The following is a 17,320-nucleotide window of genomic DNA, read 5'->3' on the forward strand; positions in this document are numbered from 1 at the left end:
CATCGTCGGAAACTGTTTAATTGAGCCGTACATTCTCCTGGACCAACTTAATGGTCGCACGTGTATCCTACTCCTGCGAGATGTTCTGCAGGACGTACTGATTGATGTTCCCATGCCTATTCGTCACCGCATTCGATTTCAGTATGACGGAGCCCCCGTGCATTTCAGCAAACGATCAGCACATCTGCAGACACCCTTTACCAGCCGCTGGTTGGTCGTGGTGGGCCATTCACATCGCCACCGCAATCCCCCGATCTGCCCCCAATTGATTTTTATTCCTATGGGGGTGTCTGAAGGGTATTATGTAAGAAATACCTGTTACATCGCCGGAGGACCTAGTGAGCAGGATTTTTGCGGCAGCAGGATGTCTTCGAGTTACATCAGATATCTTTAGGAGGGTGAGCCGTTCAATGCAGCGTCGATGTCAGGCGTTAATCCGTGGATCTGGACAAAACTTTGAGCATCTCCTGTAGTGGGCGTCCATTTGTAGCATGTGAGTAAATAACTACAACGCCATTTAGTAGCCCCGGTTGGTCTTTGCGACCCACTGTTCGTAAGTGATTACTGATCCTTACTGTATGCACAATGTGTCATGTCAGTTTGGAAATTTTTGTTGAATCCCAATGTACATAATGTGAATATGCTCTGGGATGGCATCGGAGCACATTGCCGTCAGTTGCCGAGCCGTAAATGAACTGGAAGCTGCGCCGACATGGGACTGATGTGGTACTGCGGGATCTGCCTCGTACGTCGTTGTGGTCTTGGTTGCACAGGCACATTCTGTGATGCAACACTCACATTCACATATTCCATAACACTAGATGTACTCGCTAGCAATTCATTATTCACATTTACGCTGCTATGGTGACGCTGTGTAGGATGGGAACGGTTCTGCAATTGCCTTACCCTAGCAAATATGTCTTTTTCATGACTGGAAATGGTGTTAGCAACATTCTGTTCTATTGTCCACCATTTATTATTTCTTATAAGTTCGTGTAGTGGTTGGTGAGTCCCTATTAGTTCTGTAATTCCATTATACGCATAACAATTAAATATAATGTGGTTGAGTGTTCCGGTATGATCACAATGATAGACGTAATTGCCTTTCCTGTTAATCCTATATAGCTAAATTGTATATGAGGCGTGTCCCGTTAGATTATGTACCATACCCTGACTATGGTTTACATCTCCAAGCGCAAGGCGTTGTCGAATGCACGGCAATGGTTGGTATACTCTTCCACCTGTTTCAGTGTTGTCCTAGTCATTCTATCATGTACCCGCTTTCCAGTTGAGGATTTGGGCCTTGGTCTAAGGTTTCTTGTATTTTCGTGAAGTCCCCTCTGCGTAACTAGGAGGAGGCTGCACGACATCTTATAATAATGTCTACAAGTTAAATTCTGAGGACAGATCACATTCAATGCAGGAGAGTCATTCGACGTTGATTTACGTAAGTGTCCGCCTCCGGAGCTGCGTGATAAGCGCATATCACTCTAATATGGAAGACCTAAGTTCAGTTCCCGAGCCGGCCGCTGTGGCCGAGCGGTTCTAGGCGCTTCAGTCCGGAACTGCGCTGCTGCTACTGTCGCAGGTTCGAATTCTGCCTCAGGCATGGATGTGTGTGATGTTCTTAGGTTAGTTAGGTTTAAGTAGTTCTAAGTCTAGGGGACTGATGACCTCAGATGTTAAGTCCCACAGTGTTTAAAGCCATTTGAACCATTTTAAGTTCCCGATACTGGCGAGGGTTTTTCCTTGGAGGGAGGACTGGAACTAGATACGCTCAGTCACGTGATGCCAACTGAGGAGCCACTTGAAAGAGAACTAGCGGCTACAACATCTGATTGTCGACAACCGCGCCGGCCGCGGTGGTCTCACGGTTAAGGCGCACAGTCCGGAACCGGGCGACTGCTACGGTCGCAGGTTCGAATCCTGCCTCGGGCATGGATGTCTGTGATGTCCTTAGGTTAGTTAGGTTTAAGTAGTTCTAAGTTCTAGGGGACTGATGACCTCAGATGTTAAGTCCCATGGTGCTCAGAGCGATTTTTTTTTTCGACAACCGCGGGGAGAGCGGTGTGCTGACCCATCGCCCCTCCATACCGCATAGGCATGACGGCACATGGCACAGATGTCATGGCGTCCGGTCGGCATCGCGTGGTCATCAAGATCTGTTTCAGGAGTTTAGTTTAGTTTAATATTTACGTGACAAGAAGTCTATCGCTACCGCTACGTGCTGAAAGAGTCACAAAATTACACTTCTCTTCCTTCTTGTTTCGCCCTTTCGTATGATGATGATACTTGAGGGTATTCGTATTTTTTCTTTTTACGATCGCACCAAGAGCAATGACACTAGACTCGTATTCGCGAAGGGTATGTTTCAAAGCCCCGTCCAACCTTCCAGAGTTAGGTTTTCCTTGATTTCTTAGACAAACTAAGAAAAATTCTTGGATGTTCTCTCAAAAAAGGACACGACCTACTTCCTTCCCGTCCGTCTCTAATTACCTAGTCTTCGACGGGACATTAAACCCTAATCTCCCTTCTTTCCTTTCCTTAGCTCTTTCGTCGGATACTAGCGTGTTATTTTACCTCATGCACCAAATTTGCCGCCAAACTGTTGCAAATTTCGACTCAATGTCTATTTTTATTTCCGTTCAGTTGTACCACGCGTGTTTTACATGCCGATGACGGTACAATTTCTTATATCTTGTGAAATATTCATCTATTGTGTTCGTGAATTTGTGATTTGACATTAACTTTAAAATAAACAATATGTACGGAAGAAAATTTTATTTCAAAATATGGTACCTCGTACTCATCAAACGCAGCAGCACTATCTATAGTGTAACATCCATTTTTATTCATGTGTAGGACACTTTACGAAAACGAAAAGTTTCCACACATGTAGTCCACGTTTCACAGTCATCCAGGAAGCTGAAGGACTTTACTTTCCTGAATTACCGAAAGTGTCTTCAGAGTGGAAGCATGTGCACCCGGAGGTAAGTTCCAGCGGTCTGCACAGATTCACTCACTAAAACCTATGTGAGGCCTAAAACTGATAAGAATGCACCGAGTGGAGCATTTGCAGTGAGTATCCAATGGAGATACGGGTGCTGAAAGAAAGCATCAAACAACCGAGACTCGATATGATTTGACGTAGGCAAGGGAAACTGAAATGGGTACAGACATGTAAAAGACACCGTTGCTGCGGACACAAGAGGAGCAGCAGTTGTTAGTACAAATATGTAAGTCAAGTACAGTTGACCGAAATGAAAGAAGTTACATGTATCAATCGGTTATAAATGTTTTCACACCACACTACATCAGTACGTCAGCAGTACTTCAACAAAACTCTGTAAATTATATTAAGGCGCAAAACAAGTAATACTTGAAGACAAAAGGGTTTAATGAGCTGGAACCTGAATAAGTGCATAAATAGTTTGGTATATGTGACCTTATCGTAGACAGCTTTAGAGCACATTTACAGGCAGAGTTTAATAAATGTTCGTCAGGATAGATGGCAGGAGCGGAAAATTGGGGGCGTTGCAATAATTAAAAGTAATTAAGCTTGAATGGACCCTGTTTATTCATGTAAAGATGGTACATGGGTGCCTACGTAGGGCTGAGCAGCCCCAAGAGGGGTTGCCGTCTGTTCATCAGGAGGTTTGAGGAGAGAGGCAGAGGCTAGAGAAGCGATTACTCGGGGCCGAGGTCTGAAGCTAAGAGAGCGCGGAGCTGTTTCCAAGCCGCTCTCGCCGCTCCCGGCCGCGTCCCCACTTGATCACAAGACTAGTCTTTGATTGGAGGGTTGATTCCGCCAACGCGCCTTGCTAGTAGCGTACCCTCGTCAGCGCAACCAACCCGTGGGACTAGAGTCTGACCGAGGGGCACGTGGCAGGAATGTGCCGACCACGGTCTTCCGGCCAGCACCTTCCACCACAGTATGCCCAAGCCGGCTACGGCCGTACATTATGAGTGGAAAATTTTATTTAATAAAATTTTATCGGCAATGATCCCTCTTAGGGGGTCTCCTTCCTGCACGTAAATAAGTTATATAACTTCATAGTGTACGAAATCATAATTTTTCGCAACGACGTTTTTGGATAACTGTATCTCGGTTTTCTTGCCTCAAGAGAACGAAGAAACGTTTATCCGAGGTCGTAGCATAACTGTACCTGTAACCTGAAACGTTTGTAGAATCAATTAGATCAAAAATGCGCGTTACGAGGTATGGAAGGTTTACTTAGAATTTTCCACAGTACTGTTCAAGGAATGTAAATCAGTATAATATGACCATCACTGTAGTAAGAGCGTAATCCATTCTCTGTAACTATTTGGAGCAGAAATTCTTGAATATATCAAAAGAACAGAGTGCTATAAACGATTATGAGTAGAATTTCATTGTTGAATATACGTTTCAAATAACAAGTTTCAACGAACTGCTGTAACCTTTGTTATAAAAGAATTGAGTAGTGACACGTAGTGGACACATGGCCAAATCGGACATAAAGCGAGTGTGACTAATGCTGCAGATTTGTGTAGTTACTAAATATATTTAATTTTTGGTGGTCTTCTTCAGAATAGGGCCCACGTCAATGCACACACGTCTGATTTCGTTATTTTTACAGCTTCGCCTTTTTGTTCTTCCGACGGAGTGCAAGAAAACGTCTGTAGTAAACTGCTCGATCACTACCACTAGGTTGATCGATTTATACGAAACTTGATACAGCGTAATAATCCAATTCAAAGTCGAAATACTCACTCACTAATAAACTCAGTACTGCGAGCACCCCTCTTTTTTTCGCAGCGAAGTGGTAATGTTGGTGTTGTATGATGATCGGTGTTGTTGCAGATGACGCACTGGCAGAGCCCGCACATGCACGCCTACTTCCCGGCGCTCAACTCGTTCCCGTCGCTGCTGGGAGACATGCTCGCAGACGCCATCAACTGCATCGGTTTCACTTGGGTACGTTAGCAATTTGTTTTCTGAATGTAGCTTCAAACTTCCATGCAAAAGAGGCACTAATAACAATAAAGTCCCAAAGCACAGACTCAAAGTTTTGAGAAAAATACACTACTGGCCATTAAAATTGCTACGCCAAGAAGAAATGCAGATGATAAACGGGTATTCATTGGACAAAGATATTATACTAGAACTGACATGTGATTACATTTTCACGCAATTTGGGTGCATCTGATCCTGAGAAGTCAGTACCCAGAACAACCACCTCTGGCCGTAATAACGGCCTTGATACGCCTGGGCATTGAGTCAAACAGAGCTTGGATGGCGTGTACAGGTACAGCTGCCCTTGCAGTTTCAACACGATACCACAGTTCATCAAGAGTAGTGGCTGGAATATTGTGACGAGCCAGTTGCTCAGCCACCATTGACCAGACGTTTTCAGTTGGTGAGAGATCTGCAGAATGTGCTGGCCAGCGCAGCAGTCGAACATTTTCTGTATCCAGAAAGGCCCGTACAATACCTGCAACCTGCGGTCGTGCATTATCCTGCTGAAATGTAGGGTTTCGCAGGGATCGAATAAAGGGTAGAGCCACGGATCGTAACACATCTGAAATGTAACGTCCACTGTTCAAAGTGCCGTCAATGCGAACAAGAGGTGACCGAGACGTGTAACCAATGGCATCCCATACCGTCACGCCGAGTGATACGCCAGTATGGCGATGACGAATACACGCTTCCAATGTGCGTTCACCGCGATGTCACCAAACACCGATGCGACCATCATGATGCTGTAAACAGAACCTGGATTCATCCGAAAAAATGACATTTTGCCATTCGTCCACCTACGTTCGTCGAGTACACCATCGCAGACCCTCCTGTCTGTGATGCAGCGTCAAGTGTAACCGCAGCCATGGTCTCCGAGCTGATAGTCCATGCTGCTACAAACGTCGTCGAACTGTTCGTGCATATGTTTGTTGTCTTGCAAACGTCCCCATCTGTTGACTCAGGAATCGAGACGTGGCTGCACGATCGGTTACAGACATGCGGATAAGATGCCCGTCATCTTGACTGCTAGTGACACGAGGCCGTTGGGATCCAGCACGGCTTTCCGTATTACCCTCCTGAACCCACCGATTTCATATTCTGCTAACAGTCATTCGATCTCGACCAACGTGAGCAGCAATGTCGCGATACGATAAACCGCAATCGCGATATGCTACAATCCGACCTTTATCAAAGTCGGAAACGTGATGGTACGCATTTCTCCTCCTTACACGAGGCATGACAACAACGTTTCACCAGGCAACGCCGGTCAACTGCTGTTTGTGTATGAGAAATCGGTTGGAAACTTTCCTCGTGTCACCACGTTGCAGGTGTCGCCACCGGCGCCAACCTTGTGCGAATGCTCTGAAAAGCTAATCATTTGCATATCACAGCTTTTTCTTCATGTCGGTTAAATTTCGCGCCTGTAGCACGTCATCTTCATGATGTAGCAATTTTAATGGCCGGTAGTGTAGATGTTTGTGAAAATCAGATTTTTAGGCAGACCATCAGTCTCATAGCTTTGACTTGTTTTTGAGCCACGTCTGAACATCACATATTTCCTATAAAAATAATGTACCAACTTTATGTTACGAACTGTTAATTAATATTTAGAAATATTGTTATTGATGTTAATCCAGAAAATGTTCACAGAAATGCTAATGGCAATAGTTTCTTTTTGATTGTTGTGGAGTTTTTAAGTAATGTGAAACAAAAATTAGAACATAAAGAACAGATACCGTCACATAAAGAACAGATGCCACACACACACACATACACAATTATGACCTAGCGCAACACTTCGTGGTCCTCTTATTATAGTTTTCATTAAGTACATTCTCTGACTTGAGTTCAGATGAAAGTGTCTGTTCACTTCAGGCACGAAATTTAGTAGTATTGTTAAGTCTTTGTGTTTCAAGGTTGATACTTACCCTCCACCTACGTATTTGAGCCTACATTTTGCAAGGCATCTACAAACTGTGGGGAAGTAACAAATTGCGGTCTCCCTCGATGCGACTTGCAGAAAACGGTGGCCTCCTACGACTCCAATGAAAAATATGTTACTTTAAACGATAGTTCATAGCGTCCCGTGAAAAGTTCATTTCTGCAATGTTCTATCTTATCACGAACATCAGCTTTTTGTTTGACAATGAGGTCGGTAACACTCTTGAGAGTTCTGAAATCCTCAGCGTTCAGTTTACAGACTGGGATGCTGAAACCATGGAACGTGAGGTTACAGTGGAGCATTGCTTTAAGATCTTGCAGCTTTTATGAAGAAATCGGCTTCAGAGCAGCCATTGACAGTCCCTACAGCAATAAAAATTTGTGTTTCGGGCCCGTGTGGAAGTGAATATCAGTGAAATGGGAGAGACAGCTTTTAATAAGTATTCATATATACAGTCTAGGGCTACAGTGCAAATAAAGCTGGTTCACAGTAAGATCAACAGATGTCAGGAGCATGCGCACATGCTACAATCTCAGAATCAACGACGATGTGACTTAGGCCCTTATGGTTTTCAGCGCCTCATTTGTAAGATTGAAACGGGAGTAAGTTTACTTCATTGGTTTTCTACAGTAAATGTGGCCCTTTGGAGCCAACTGTTACTGTTTTTAGTGCTAAATTGTTGGAATGTTACGGAAATCAGCACCATCCGAACACAATAAATGGATTAATCACAGAACTCAAAATGCATATAGTTCTACAAGGCATTTGACACTTGCTATTGCAGGCTTCTAGAGGCTGTCGAGGCGACTTAGAAGATAAAGTTTTGATAAGGTTCGATGACCAGGAATATACTGTGTGGATGGAAAATAAGTTTGGAGATCGGATCATTTTCAAATCTCCCGCTTCGTACTACGCACATAGCGCAGACAATGATCGCTGAGCTGTGTGCTCTATCGGAGCTGCTCCACGTGGCGAGGAATACCTGCGACTCATGCTTTCATATACACACGGTCCACAAACCCTGGTACACGTCCGTGCAGCACCACAGTCAACCCTCCTAGCTGTCAACATGTTTCTCGCAGCCGTTCTTATAGTCGGACGAAAGTAGAAAGTGGTGGACTGAGGCTATCCGGAAAACGTTGTCGATTGTCCAGCTCTACCATTACGTACAGTACCCTGTAGCGGAGGTTTGAAATTGTTCCGATCTTCAATATTATTTAATGCCTAAATGGTACATTTCCGGAAATGGGTTCCTTACCAAAACTTTATCTACTAAGTCCTCAAATAAATGGATTAATCACCGAACTCAAAATGTATATAGTTCTACAAGGCTTTGACACTTGCTATTACAGGTTCCGAGGAGCTGTACCTCCTAGGAGCCTGTAATAGGAATCCTGAAACACTCTGTACAGTCAGTTCCGCAAGAAAGTGTACGCCGTTATCTGTATGAAATAAAAGACACTATTATAAATATATGTTTACATAAAAATACATGTTATTACTAACTGCACAATTACCTAATAGTTAACCCAATCGCCGCCATTTCCGATTATAGCTTGGCACCTTTTCTGCATGCTTTTCACGAGATTTTCTACATATTCGCTCGGTAACAATATCCGTATCGTCCTTATTTTACATGACAGCTACTTCAAAGTATATATTGGCTTTCCTTTAAGCTTCATCTTACTATACGACCAAACATTTGCTATAGGATTTGCATCCGGAGACCTTGCAGGCCAGTCCATCGTGGGCACCCCACGCTGTACAGAGTGGGCTGCGATGTTTCGGATCATTATCCTCTTGATGCACCCAGTTTGTCTCTATCGAACCAAATAGCTTCTTAACGGACCTCAGAAAGCATTTTTGATAAATATTGAACATTTTTTGAGTGTTTAAACTGGCTGAAAATAAGTGCAAATAGCCAAAACTGCAACTGACAAAACAAAACATTCAACTCTCACACAGTTTATCTACACACTGTGCAACAGCACATTGAGCACAGATATGAGATCACTACCCGAGATGTTGCTGCCAATAGCTAGCCCTAACGCGATCATGCCCACTTGTGAAATGGCGAAGGTTAGTTCTCATTTACAACCTTTCTACGCTCCCACGTAACATTATGTTCACGCAAGTGCTTACAGCTTTCATAATCAACGTAACTAACTGAGGTTGTAACTGCAACGAATTGGTAACCAACGGCTTTCTAACATAATGGGTAAGACGTGACGCTCCGTATTAGCTGTATTTGTTTATATGAGGAACCTTAAATTTCAGAGGCTGTGGGCCTCGTGAGACGCATGAACGCGGCGTACGCCCAACGATGTCATAATGGCTATGAAAACTGCATTTCAAACCCATTGTCAATTTGAACATTTAGGTTCGGTAACCACAAGAAGTTCCTCGAAGTCTTTAATTATCACAATAATCACTTCGACCTTTTCTTTACGAGACAGGCATTTGAGTGAAAACATTTCGTTTGCGAGGGAATACAAACCCCTCAACTCGTACATTTTGTGGAACTCATGAGATCATTGTAAATTGCAACAACTATCCTTACGGCAAAGCGGAAAACAAATGTGTCTTGATAGGCAGCCATGCCCACATGACGCTTCACCTATGGTCTACAACATACTCTAATCACATTTTCATAAATGTTACTCTGTGCTTTACTGTAGCGTGCGGAGATTTTGTTATAAGAACACCATTACCTCACTATTTCGCGTTCCCTTGAGGTGTGTAATTTGACATCTTATCATGTTCTGTTATTCGAAGATGATCAAACGGAACGTTTTGGATTATCTCGGAAAGCTGTTGCTGCTAGTTTCACGTAACTCGTAGATACCATCAATAACAGTGTACAACTGCGCTGTATGTGTTATATTTCGGCACTGGGTATTCGTATATATTAATGAAGTAACGTGAGCCATACCGAAGTCACACATACATTTAGTAAGTTTAAAACTTATATTTTGAAACAATATTTTATTGCGTTAAGTTATTTAATATTTTTAATGTGTGGACCGCTGCCATAATTCGTTCACACATCCTCTAATGTATGAAGATCGATGGACTTTCATATATTAAAAAATGTTAGCTAAATTTCATGACATTTAAGATAAATGACTTCTGAGGTTTCATCATTTCGGTACTTTTCCTTTTTAGAAACCAGTGTATTCTGCTTTCTCAGACAGTCATGTCAAGCTAACAAATCATTTAAAGAATATTATTACATATTAGAAAATTGTAGTCGTCAAGCCAGAGAAAATGACTGTCGCAGAAAATTATTTTTTCCCCCCACTCGATAAAATGTAAAAGCGAAATTACAAACACATGTGCCACTCAGATACTTACTTAGTAGTACCTCTTTCGTCCTGATGACGGAGATGATGCATCATAACACCGACTCTAAGACATGCCGAATGCGTCGGAGTGCCATAGTGAGCCAAGGGCAACTCAGTCACTGCCCGCACCTCATTGAGTTTGTTCAGATCGTTGCACAAAGCGCACACATCTCTATGCTTTCACATGCGCTCAATGGAACTTAAATGGATAACAACAATGACACTCATACCCACTGAGTGCTCCCCCAACCCATTCTGACCGAATTCGAGAGTAACCGGATAGTGAATTGTCTAGCTGAAGCTGCAAGTCGTCTTCGAGGTACTATAGTCGAACAAACTGATGCTCATGATTGTCTAATTTGTAACTGTATTGTTCGCCACCGAGAGACAATGACGAATGTATCAGGAGCCGCGTTTCATCCCACATAAGCATCCCTAAAATGGCAATACCTCCACCATCCACTTGAAATATGTCCTAATGACAAGCGGGAAACATCGGCTAATGTGTTTTTCGAAGTACTAGTAGCCTACCTTCGGTGAATCTCAGCCGTTACCGCGACTCACCGGCCCAGGCTACCTTTCTCCATGCTACTATCAGAGAGAAACAGCGTTCCAGTGCCCAAGCTAATTTCTGTGCCCGGTGACATTCAGTGACCAAAGTCACATGTTTTAGGCTGTGGCCTCTGTATCCCACAGCGAGTAGTTTGCCCTGGATGGTACGTCTGCCGCTGTTGTCCAGAAGAAATGGCGAGTGATATATTGCACTTTGGGCCGTCTATCCTTCGTTACAATCCGCGATAGTCGACAGTGATGTCTCCCATCAAAACATTGTTGCCCACGGCAGTTGGTTCTGGTGGCAGTGCTTTTTCCTGAATCGAATACTCTTGTTACATGAAAACCCACTTACAGCCCGATGCCTCCGAGACCTCGGAGATGCAGTCTTTTCCATCCTGCCCTTGATGCCGACGGCCAAACAAAGTTTGATAACATCCCAGTTAAGTTACATGCTGAACGATTCTTTTTCTGTGCTGACAGAAACTCATCAACAGCGTAACTGTCTATATTTCTTTAGTTAAAACTTCTGAGCCGAGAGGCTGTGGTAGGTATATAAAATTACTCCCTGACATATCGTCTCGTAGTATTGACTGCATGATTATCTCTGGCTGGCAATTAAAGTACCGGGTGATCAAAAAGTCAGTATAAATTTGAAAACTGAATAAATCACGGAATAATGTAGATAGAGAGGTACAAATTGACGCACATGCTTGGAATGACATGGGGTTTTATTAGAACCATAAAAATACAAAAGTTCAAAAAATGTCCGACAGATGGCGCTTCATCTGATCAGAATAGCAATAATTAGCACAATAAAGTATGACAAAGCAAAGATGATGTTCTTTACCGGAAATGCTCAATATGTCCACCATCATTCCTCAACAATAGCTGTAGTCGAGGAATAATGTTGTGAACAGCACTGTAAAGCATGTCCGGCGTTATGGTGAGGCATTGTCATCGGATGTTGTCTTTCAGCATCCCTAGAGATGTCGGTCGATCACGATACACTTGCGACTTCAGGTAACCCCTAAGCCAATAAACGCACGGACTGAGGTCTGAGGACCTGGGAGGCCAAGCATGACGAAAGTGGTGGCTGAGCACACGATCATCACCAAACGACGCGCGCAAGAGATCTTTCACGCGTCTAGCAATATGGGGTGGAGCGCCATCCTGCATAAACATCGTACGATCCAGCAGGTGTTTATCAGCCAGGCTGGGGATGATGCGATTCTGTAACATATCGGCGTACCTCTCACCCGTCACGGTAGCAGTTACAAAACCAGAATCACACATTTCCTCGAAGAAAAAAGGCCAGATAACGGTAGATGTGGAAAATCCAACCCATACCGTGACTTTCTCGTCGTGCAATGGAGTTTCCACGACAGTTCTAGGATTTTCGGTATCCCAAATACTGCAGTTGTGGGCGTTGACAGACCCTCGGAGCGTGAAATGAGCTTCGTCGGTCCACAACACGTTACTCAGCCAATCCTCATCTTTTGAAACACCCACACCGCAAATGCCCTCCGCTTCACTAAATCGCCAGGTAACAGTTCATGATGCCGATGGATTTTGTACGGATAGCATCGGACGGTACGCCTCAGTGCCAACCAAACAGTAGTGTATGGAATGTCGGTGCGACGTGCGACTGCACGAGCGCTGACTTCTCCGTGCATAGACGAACCCGCTACAGTCTCCATTTCTTCCTGAACTGTTTCAGCAGCAGTACGCCTGGTGCTCGGTCGGCCACTACGGGGTCTGTCGTCTAAACAACCCGTGGCTTCGAACTTCGAAATCATTCTCGCCACAGCTGCATTTGTCAACGGACCTTTACCCTTTCGAATCCCCTTCCTACGGCGATAGGATCCTAGCGATGAACTAGCACATTCCCCATTCTGATAATACAGCTTCACTAAAAGCGCCTTTTCAGGTAACGTCACATGCTGCGATTGCTGGCGCATCTGATTCTCTCTCTCATTACAGCTCCTCTTATACACGATTGTCATGCGCAGTCACTGACATTTTGCTGTCCAGCGCCATCTGTCGTACATTTTGTGAACTTTGTTTTTTTGTTTTGTTTTAATAAAACCCCATATCATTCCAAGCATGTGTGTCAATTTTTACCTCTCTATCTACATTATTCCGTGGTTTATTAAGTTTTCAAATTTATACTGACTTTCTGATCACCCGGTATAAGTAGTAGTTTCACGTTGCGACAACACCCATAGGAAGACAACTGCCTGCCATTCACCACCAAACGGCCTCACAGAACACTTCAATAGAACGTTGCCAAATATGCTCTCAATGTACGTGGATGTCGACCAGAGATATTGGGATACTATACTGCCCGGCCTGACATTCTCATATAAAACAGCGAAACGAGCACTACAGGCTTTACATCGTTCTTTCTGATGCACGGTTACGAGACGGAAATGACAACGGATACACTGTTGTCGGCTCAACCGGATGATACTCAGGATGACTACACGAAACACCTTATCACTAAGACTGGACCGAAGAAGCAAAGCAGGTGGCTCGTCTACAGCCCCTGGAGGCCCAGGGGAAAGACGGAGAGCGCTATATCGTCAAGCACCGCCCAGTGAAATACAGCCCAGGAGACTGCGTATGGATTTTTACGCCTCTGCGGAAAGTGGTACTATTGGAAAAGTTACTGAACCGCTACTTTAGGGCGTATCGCAACGTTCGTCGCTTTTAGGACGTCACATATGTAGTCGAGAATTATCACTCTTCATTAAGAAGACAAATGCGCAGAGACGTCGTCCATGTCCTCCATACGCAGCCCTACTGCCGTCCAGAGGCGCAGATCAATGATGGAAGGTTAAATGAAACTGGAAACGCACTCAACGATCGCGAAGCTTCGACGAGAGGGGCTATCTTCAATGGACGTCATAGTTAATAGAATGTAACAACAGGACCAGAAAGGGTGGATCCGCCAGTGCGGCCATACGAAGGACTACTGACAAGATCTAGATCCAGGGTGCTGTAGTCGGCTCCAGTGAGGACTTCTGAAACAGTGGGTCACTGTTTTTCCAGGAGATGGATCAACGTTGCATGCTATGGTGCATGCTGTTTGGTGTAGTAGTTAGCGCCGCTGGCTGATGTGCTGTGGGTTGTTGGTTCAAACGGAGTCACCAGCAATTATTTGTCATTTGGTATTTATCACTTCTGATAGGTTTTTGAAATACCTTAATGCTCTCAATTCTGTCTTATGTTTCATTGACAACTCTGCTCCTGAGTTGGACCAGATTGTGGTTTCGAAGTGACAAATTTTATATAATTTATCACCATCGTAGATGAAATGTGATATCGACTTTGCTGCAACCGAATGACTATCGATTACTTTCAATCCGTGCACAACCATGGAGACGTATGTCTCACGACAGGTTATCAGAAAGCTACTGGTAATTTTTGCTGCATGTTCTTCATGTGTATCACTGGTCCACTAAAAGGGAAGCCTCCTGATGATTGGCAGAATTCTCATAATTACAGCTTCCATCTGTAGGATGTGCAGTCTTCAAGTTTCATCATCAACTTTCTGCTCCACTCCATGTTGTTGGAACTAATTAGTTTGGTCTGCAAATAGGCAACCCATTCAACAGTTTTCAAAAGCATGCTGTTGCCGTGGGTTCCCGGGCAACTTGTTTCACCCACTTCAGTAAATTTCATGCGCATATTGACGCAGTCGGAGACGAAACGTCAGGGAATAGTTTCGTATATCGATCACATCCTCTCAGCCCGGAGATTTTAACTGAACACCGGCCATGAAAGCCTTCAGCACATGATTATAGTTCATATGTTCATGCGTGTACTTCTACATCCATAATGGATTGTCTGTACTTAGATGTCTGATTTCTTGCTGAAATTTCTTTGTGCTTTGTATATTTCAAGAGGTGCGCAAATTTAGTGTGAAGGTAATCTAAAATTAGCAACACAGTTGAGAGAATAGGGAATGGTCTTCTGTTTAACAGGCGTCAAGCCCCGCGTGCACGGAGCTGGAGACGGTGGTGATGAACTGGCTGGGCGAGATGCTGGGACTGCCCGACGACTTCCTTCACACGCGCCCAGACAGCAAGGGTGGCGGCGTCATACAGGTCAGTAGCCGAGGCTGCCTGCTCGGTCCAGGTGGCGCAAGAAAGTTTCATCACCTGTATCTGACAGGCAAGAGAGGAAAAATAGCAACGTTAATCTCATGATCACCAGACTGCGCGAATGCCTCTTCACGAGACCTTGTGGAGACGCTTACAGATTTTAAACATGTCTACCGTGTCTCGAGAAGTGTGAAGGGGCTACACCTTGTTGAAGGCAACGAATACAACAGACAGGGGTATTAAATTCGGCAGTTTCCACAGTGTTCTCCCAGAAGAGTAAGCTGTTTCTGTTTAGGTATCTGCTCTCTTGTTTGCTATCGTAATCAACAACAGAAACATGATTCCGCAGCATGCAACTACTCATCACAGTTATACACAGGAGTCAATTATACCTAAGCACGCCCGGCTAGCCACTCGGTCTAACGCACTGCTTCCCGAGCAGGAAGGCGTGCCGGTCCCCGGCACGAATCCGCCCGGCGGATTAGTGTCGAGGTCCGGTGTGCTGGCCAGCCTGTGGCAGATTTTTAAGGCGGTTTCCCTTCTGCCTCGGCGAATGCGTGCTGGTTCCCCTTATTGCGCCTCAGTTACACTATGTCGGCGATTGCTGCGCAAACACTGCCTCCACGTACGCGTACACCGTAATTACTCTACCACGCAAACATTTGGGCTTACACTCGTCTGGTATGAAACGTTCCCGGGGTGTTCACAGGGGGCCGAACCTCACAATAACCCCGGGTTCGGTGTGGGGCGGCGATGGTGCGGTGGGGTTGGTAGACTGCTGTGGCCTGTTGTGGGGTTGTGAATCATTGAGGGCAACGGCGGAACGAAGCCTCTCCGTCGTTTCTAGGTCCCCGGCTCAATACACAATACACAATTACATGTACGAGACATTCTTCACACCTAGTGAAGGGAAGGTCTCCAGTGGGTGAAACTAATGAAAATATTCCCAATTAAACAGCTGAATACTTGCAGATTTACCAAATAATGGTGTCATATTGCACTTGTATGTTCTGATATGGAAGCCTGACTGGCGACTTTTAATGTAAAATATTTATTATGCGTTCGGAATATAATGTAATTAGCTGCATTCCACCCATAAAATCACATTACTGAATGTTACTTATTCAGAATTTCACCGATCCTTTTTCCAACAGAATTTCCAGAAGCTCAACAATTTAGCCAACTGCATGTTGGATACACAGCATTAATAATGTTGGAAAAAGTTTGGATGAAGGAACTTGACAGTGATTGTGTGGAAGGTACGATTCTTAAATTTGCATGGAATGATTTAGATAAACCACAGTACATATACCTTATGGGCCAATCCGCCAGTGCCTTATTAACAAACAAGCATGCTACGCACAGTGATAGCGATTAGGCGTGTTCAACAGCACGACCAGGAATAACCTGGTCGTCGTGAGCAGTGTTGATGCTCGTCCAAATAACTGCAAGCTTTCAAAAGCGCTGAGGTGGTCACGCATTGGCCTTTGTATTATCAGCCCCTGGTCACTCTTCACATCGGTGGCTCGATGGATCACAAATTATCTCAGGTGAAAATGTCAAGCATCTATGACTCTACATGTTAACTAACACTTTTGTTCCATTGAATGATTTAATTTATTGAGTTTTCTTGTAACAATGGCTGTTTATTTTCTGAAATTTTAGAGGCATATCTGTTCTCGGCGAGACTATTTTCTACATCGTAGGAGATTAGTATTTGGTTTGCTTTTGTCTCTATCGTAAAGAATACAGTGCTGCGAGTATTATTTATTTGTGTACACAAGTTGTTTGTTTGCTTGTCAATTTATGAAACCATCATATCCATACAGACTTTGTATTCTTGTCTCTATGTACATTCTGTTCATTTAATTATTATTATTATTATTTCCAAGTACGTCTGCTATGAGTCTCCCCGATGTCGAAGTCACAAAATTCCGTTACCGCCGATTCGCAGGGATTCGACTAAATCCCTGGTGGCTGAACGAATTTTCATCTGCAGAATTTGATCAGGAAGTGCAAATGAGTTAAGGAAATACGATTACTGTGGAGTGAATTTTTCGTCGGTCACCTTTGCAATATTTGAAAACTTCATACAACACATGGCTGAGGTATAGCAAACGAAACTGATGATAGATAGCCATCCCCATCCCAAAACTTACGAAGGTCCGGTCTTAAGGGATTATTAGACACGGATCCGCATCAAGTTAGACAGGGGGTCCTTCAAGCACTGAACCGAACAAAAAACAGGTTACATAGTCTGTGCACCTGCAGGCATGTGTGAATACACAATGTGATCCCTGAACAGAGGTTGAGATTTACCAGTGCTGCATACACAACCATCAGGCCCGTGCCAAGTACAGCGCGGGAGGGGTAG

General features: G+C 44.2%; 1 protein-coding gene across 1 annotated transcript in view; it reads left to right on the forward strand.

Annotated features, from left to right (window-relative positions):
* Positions 1–17,320, forward strand: part of LOC124721999 (histidine decarboxylase) — a 394,491-nt gene that overhangs the window by 216,185 nt on the left and 160,986 nt on the right. The window contains exons 4-5 of the mRNA XM_047247175.1: positions 4,844–4,957; positions 14,827–14,949. Of these exons, the coding sequence (XP_047103131.1) occupies positions 4,844–4,957; positions 14,827–14,949 (237 nt within the window). The remainder of the gene's footprint in view (positions 1–4,843; positions 4,958–14,826; positions 14,950–17,320) is intronic.

Source organism: Schistocerca piceifrons, chromosome X (assembly GCF_021461385.2).
Source record: "Schistocerca piceifrons isolate TAMUIC-IGC-003096 chromosome X, iqSchPice1.1, whole genome shotgun sequence".
Classification (NCBI taxonomy): Eukaryota; Metazoa; Arthropoda; class Insecta; order Orthoptera; family Acrididae; genus Schistocerca; species Schistocerca piceifrons.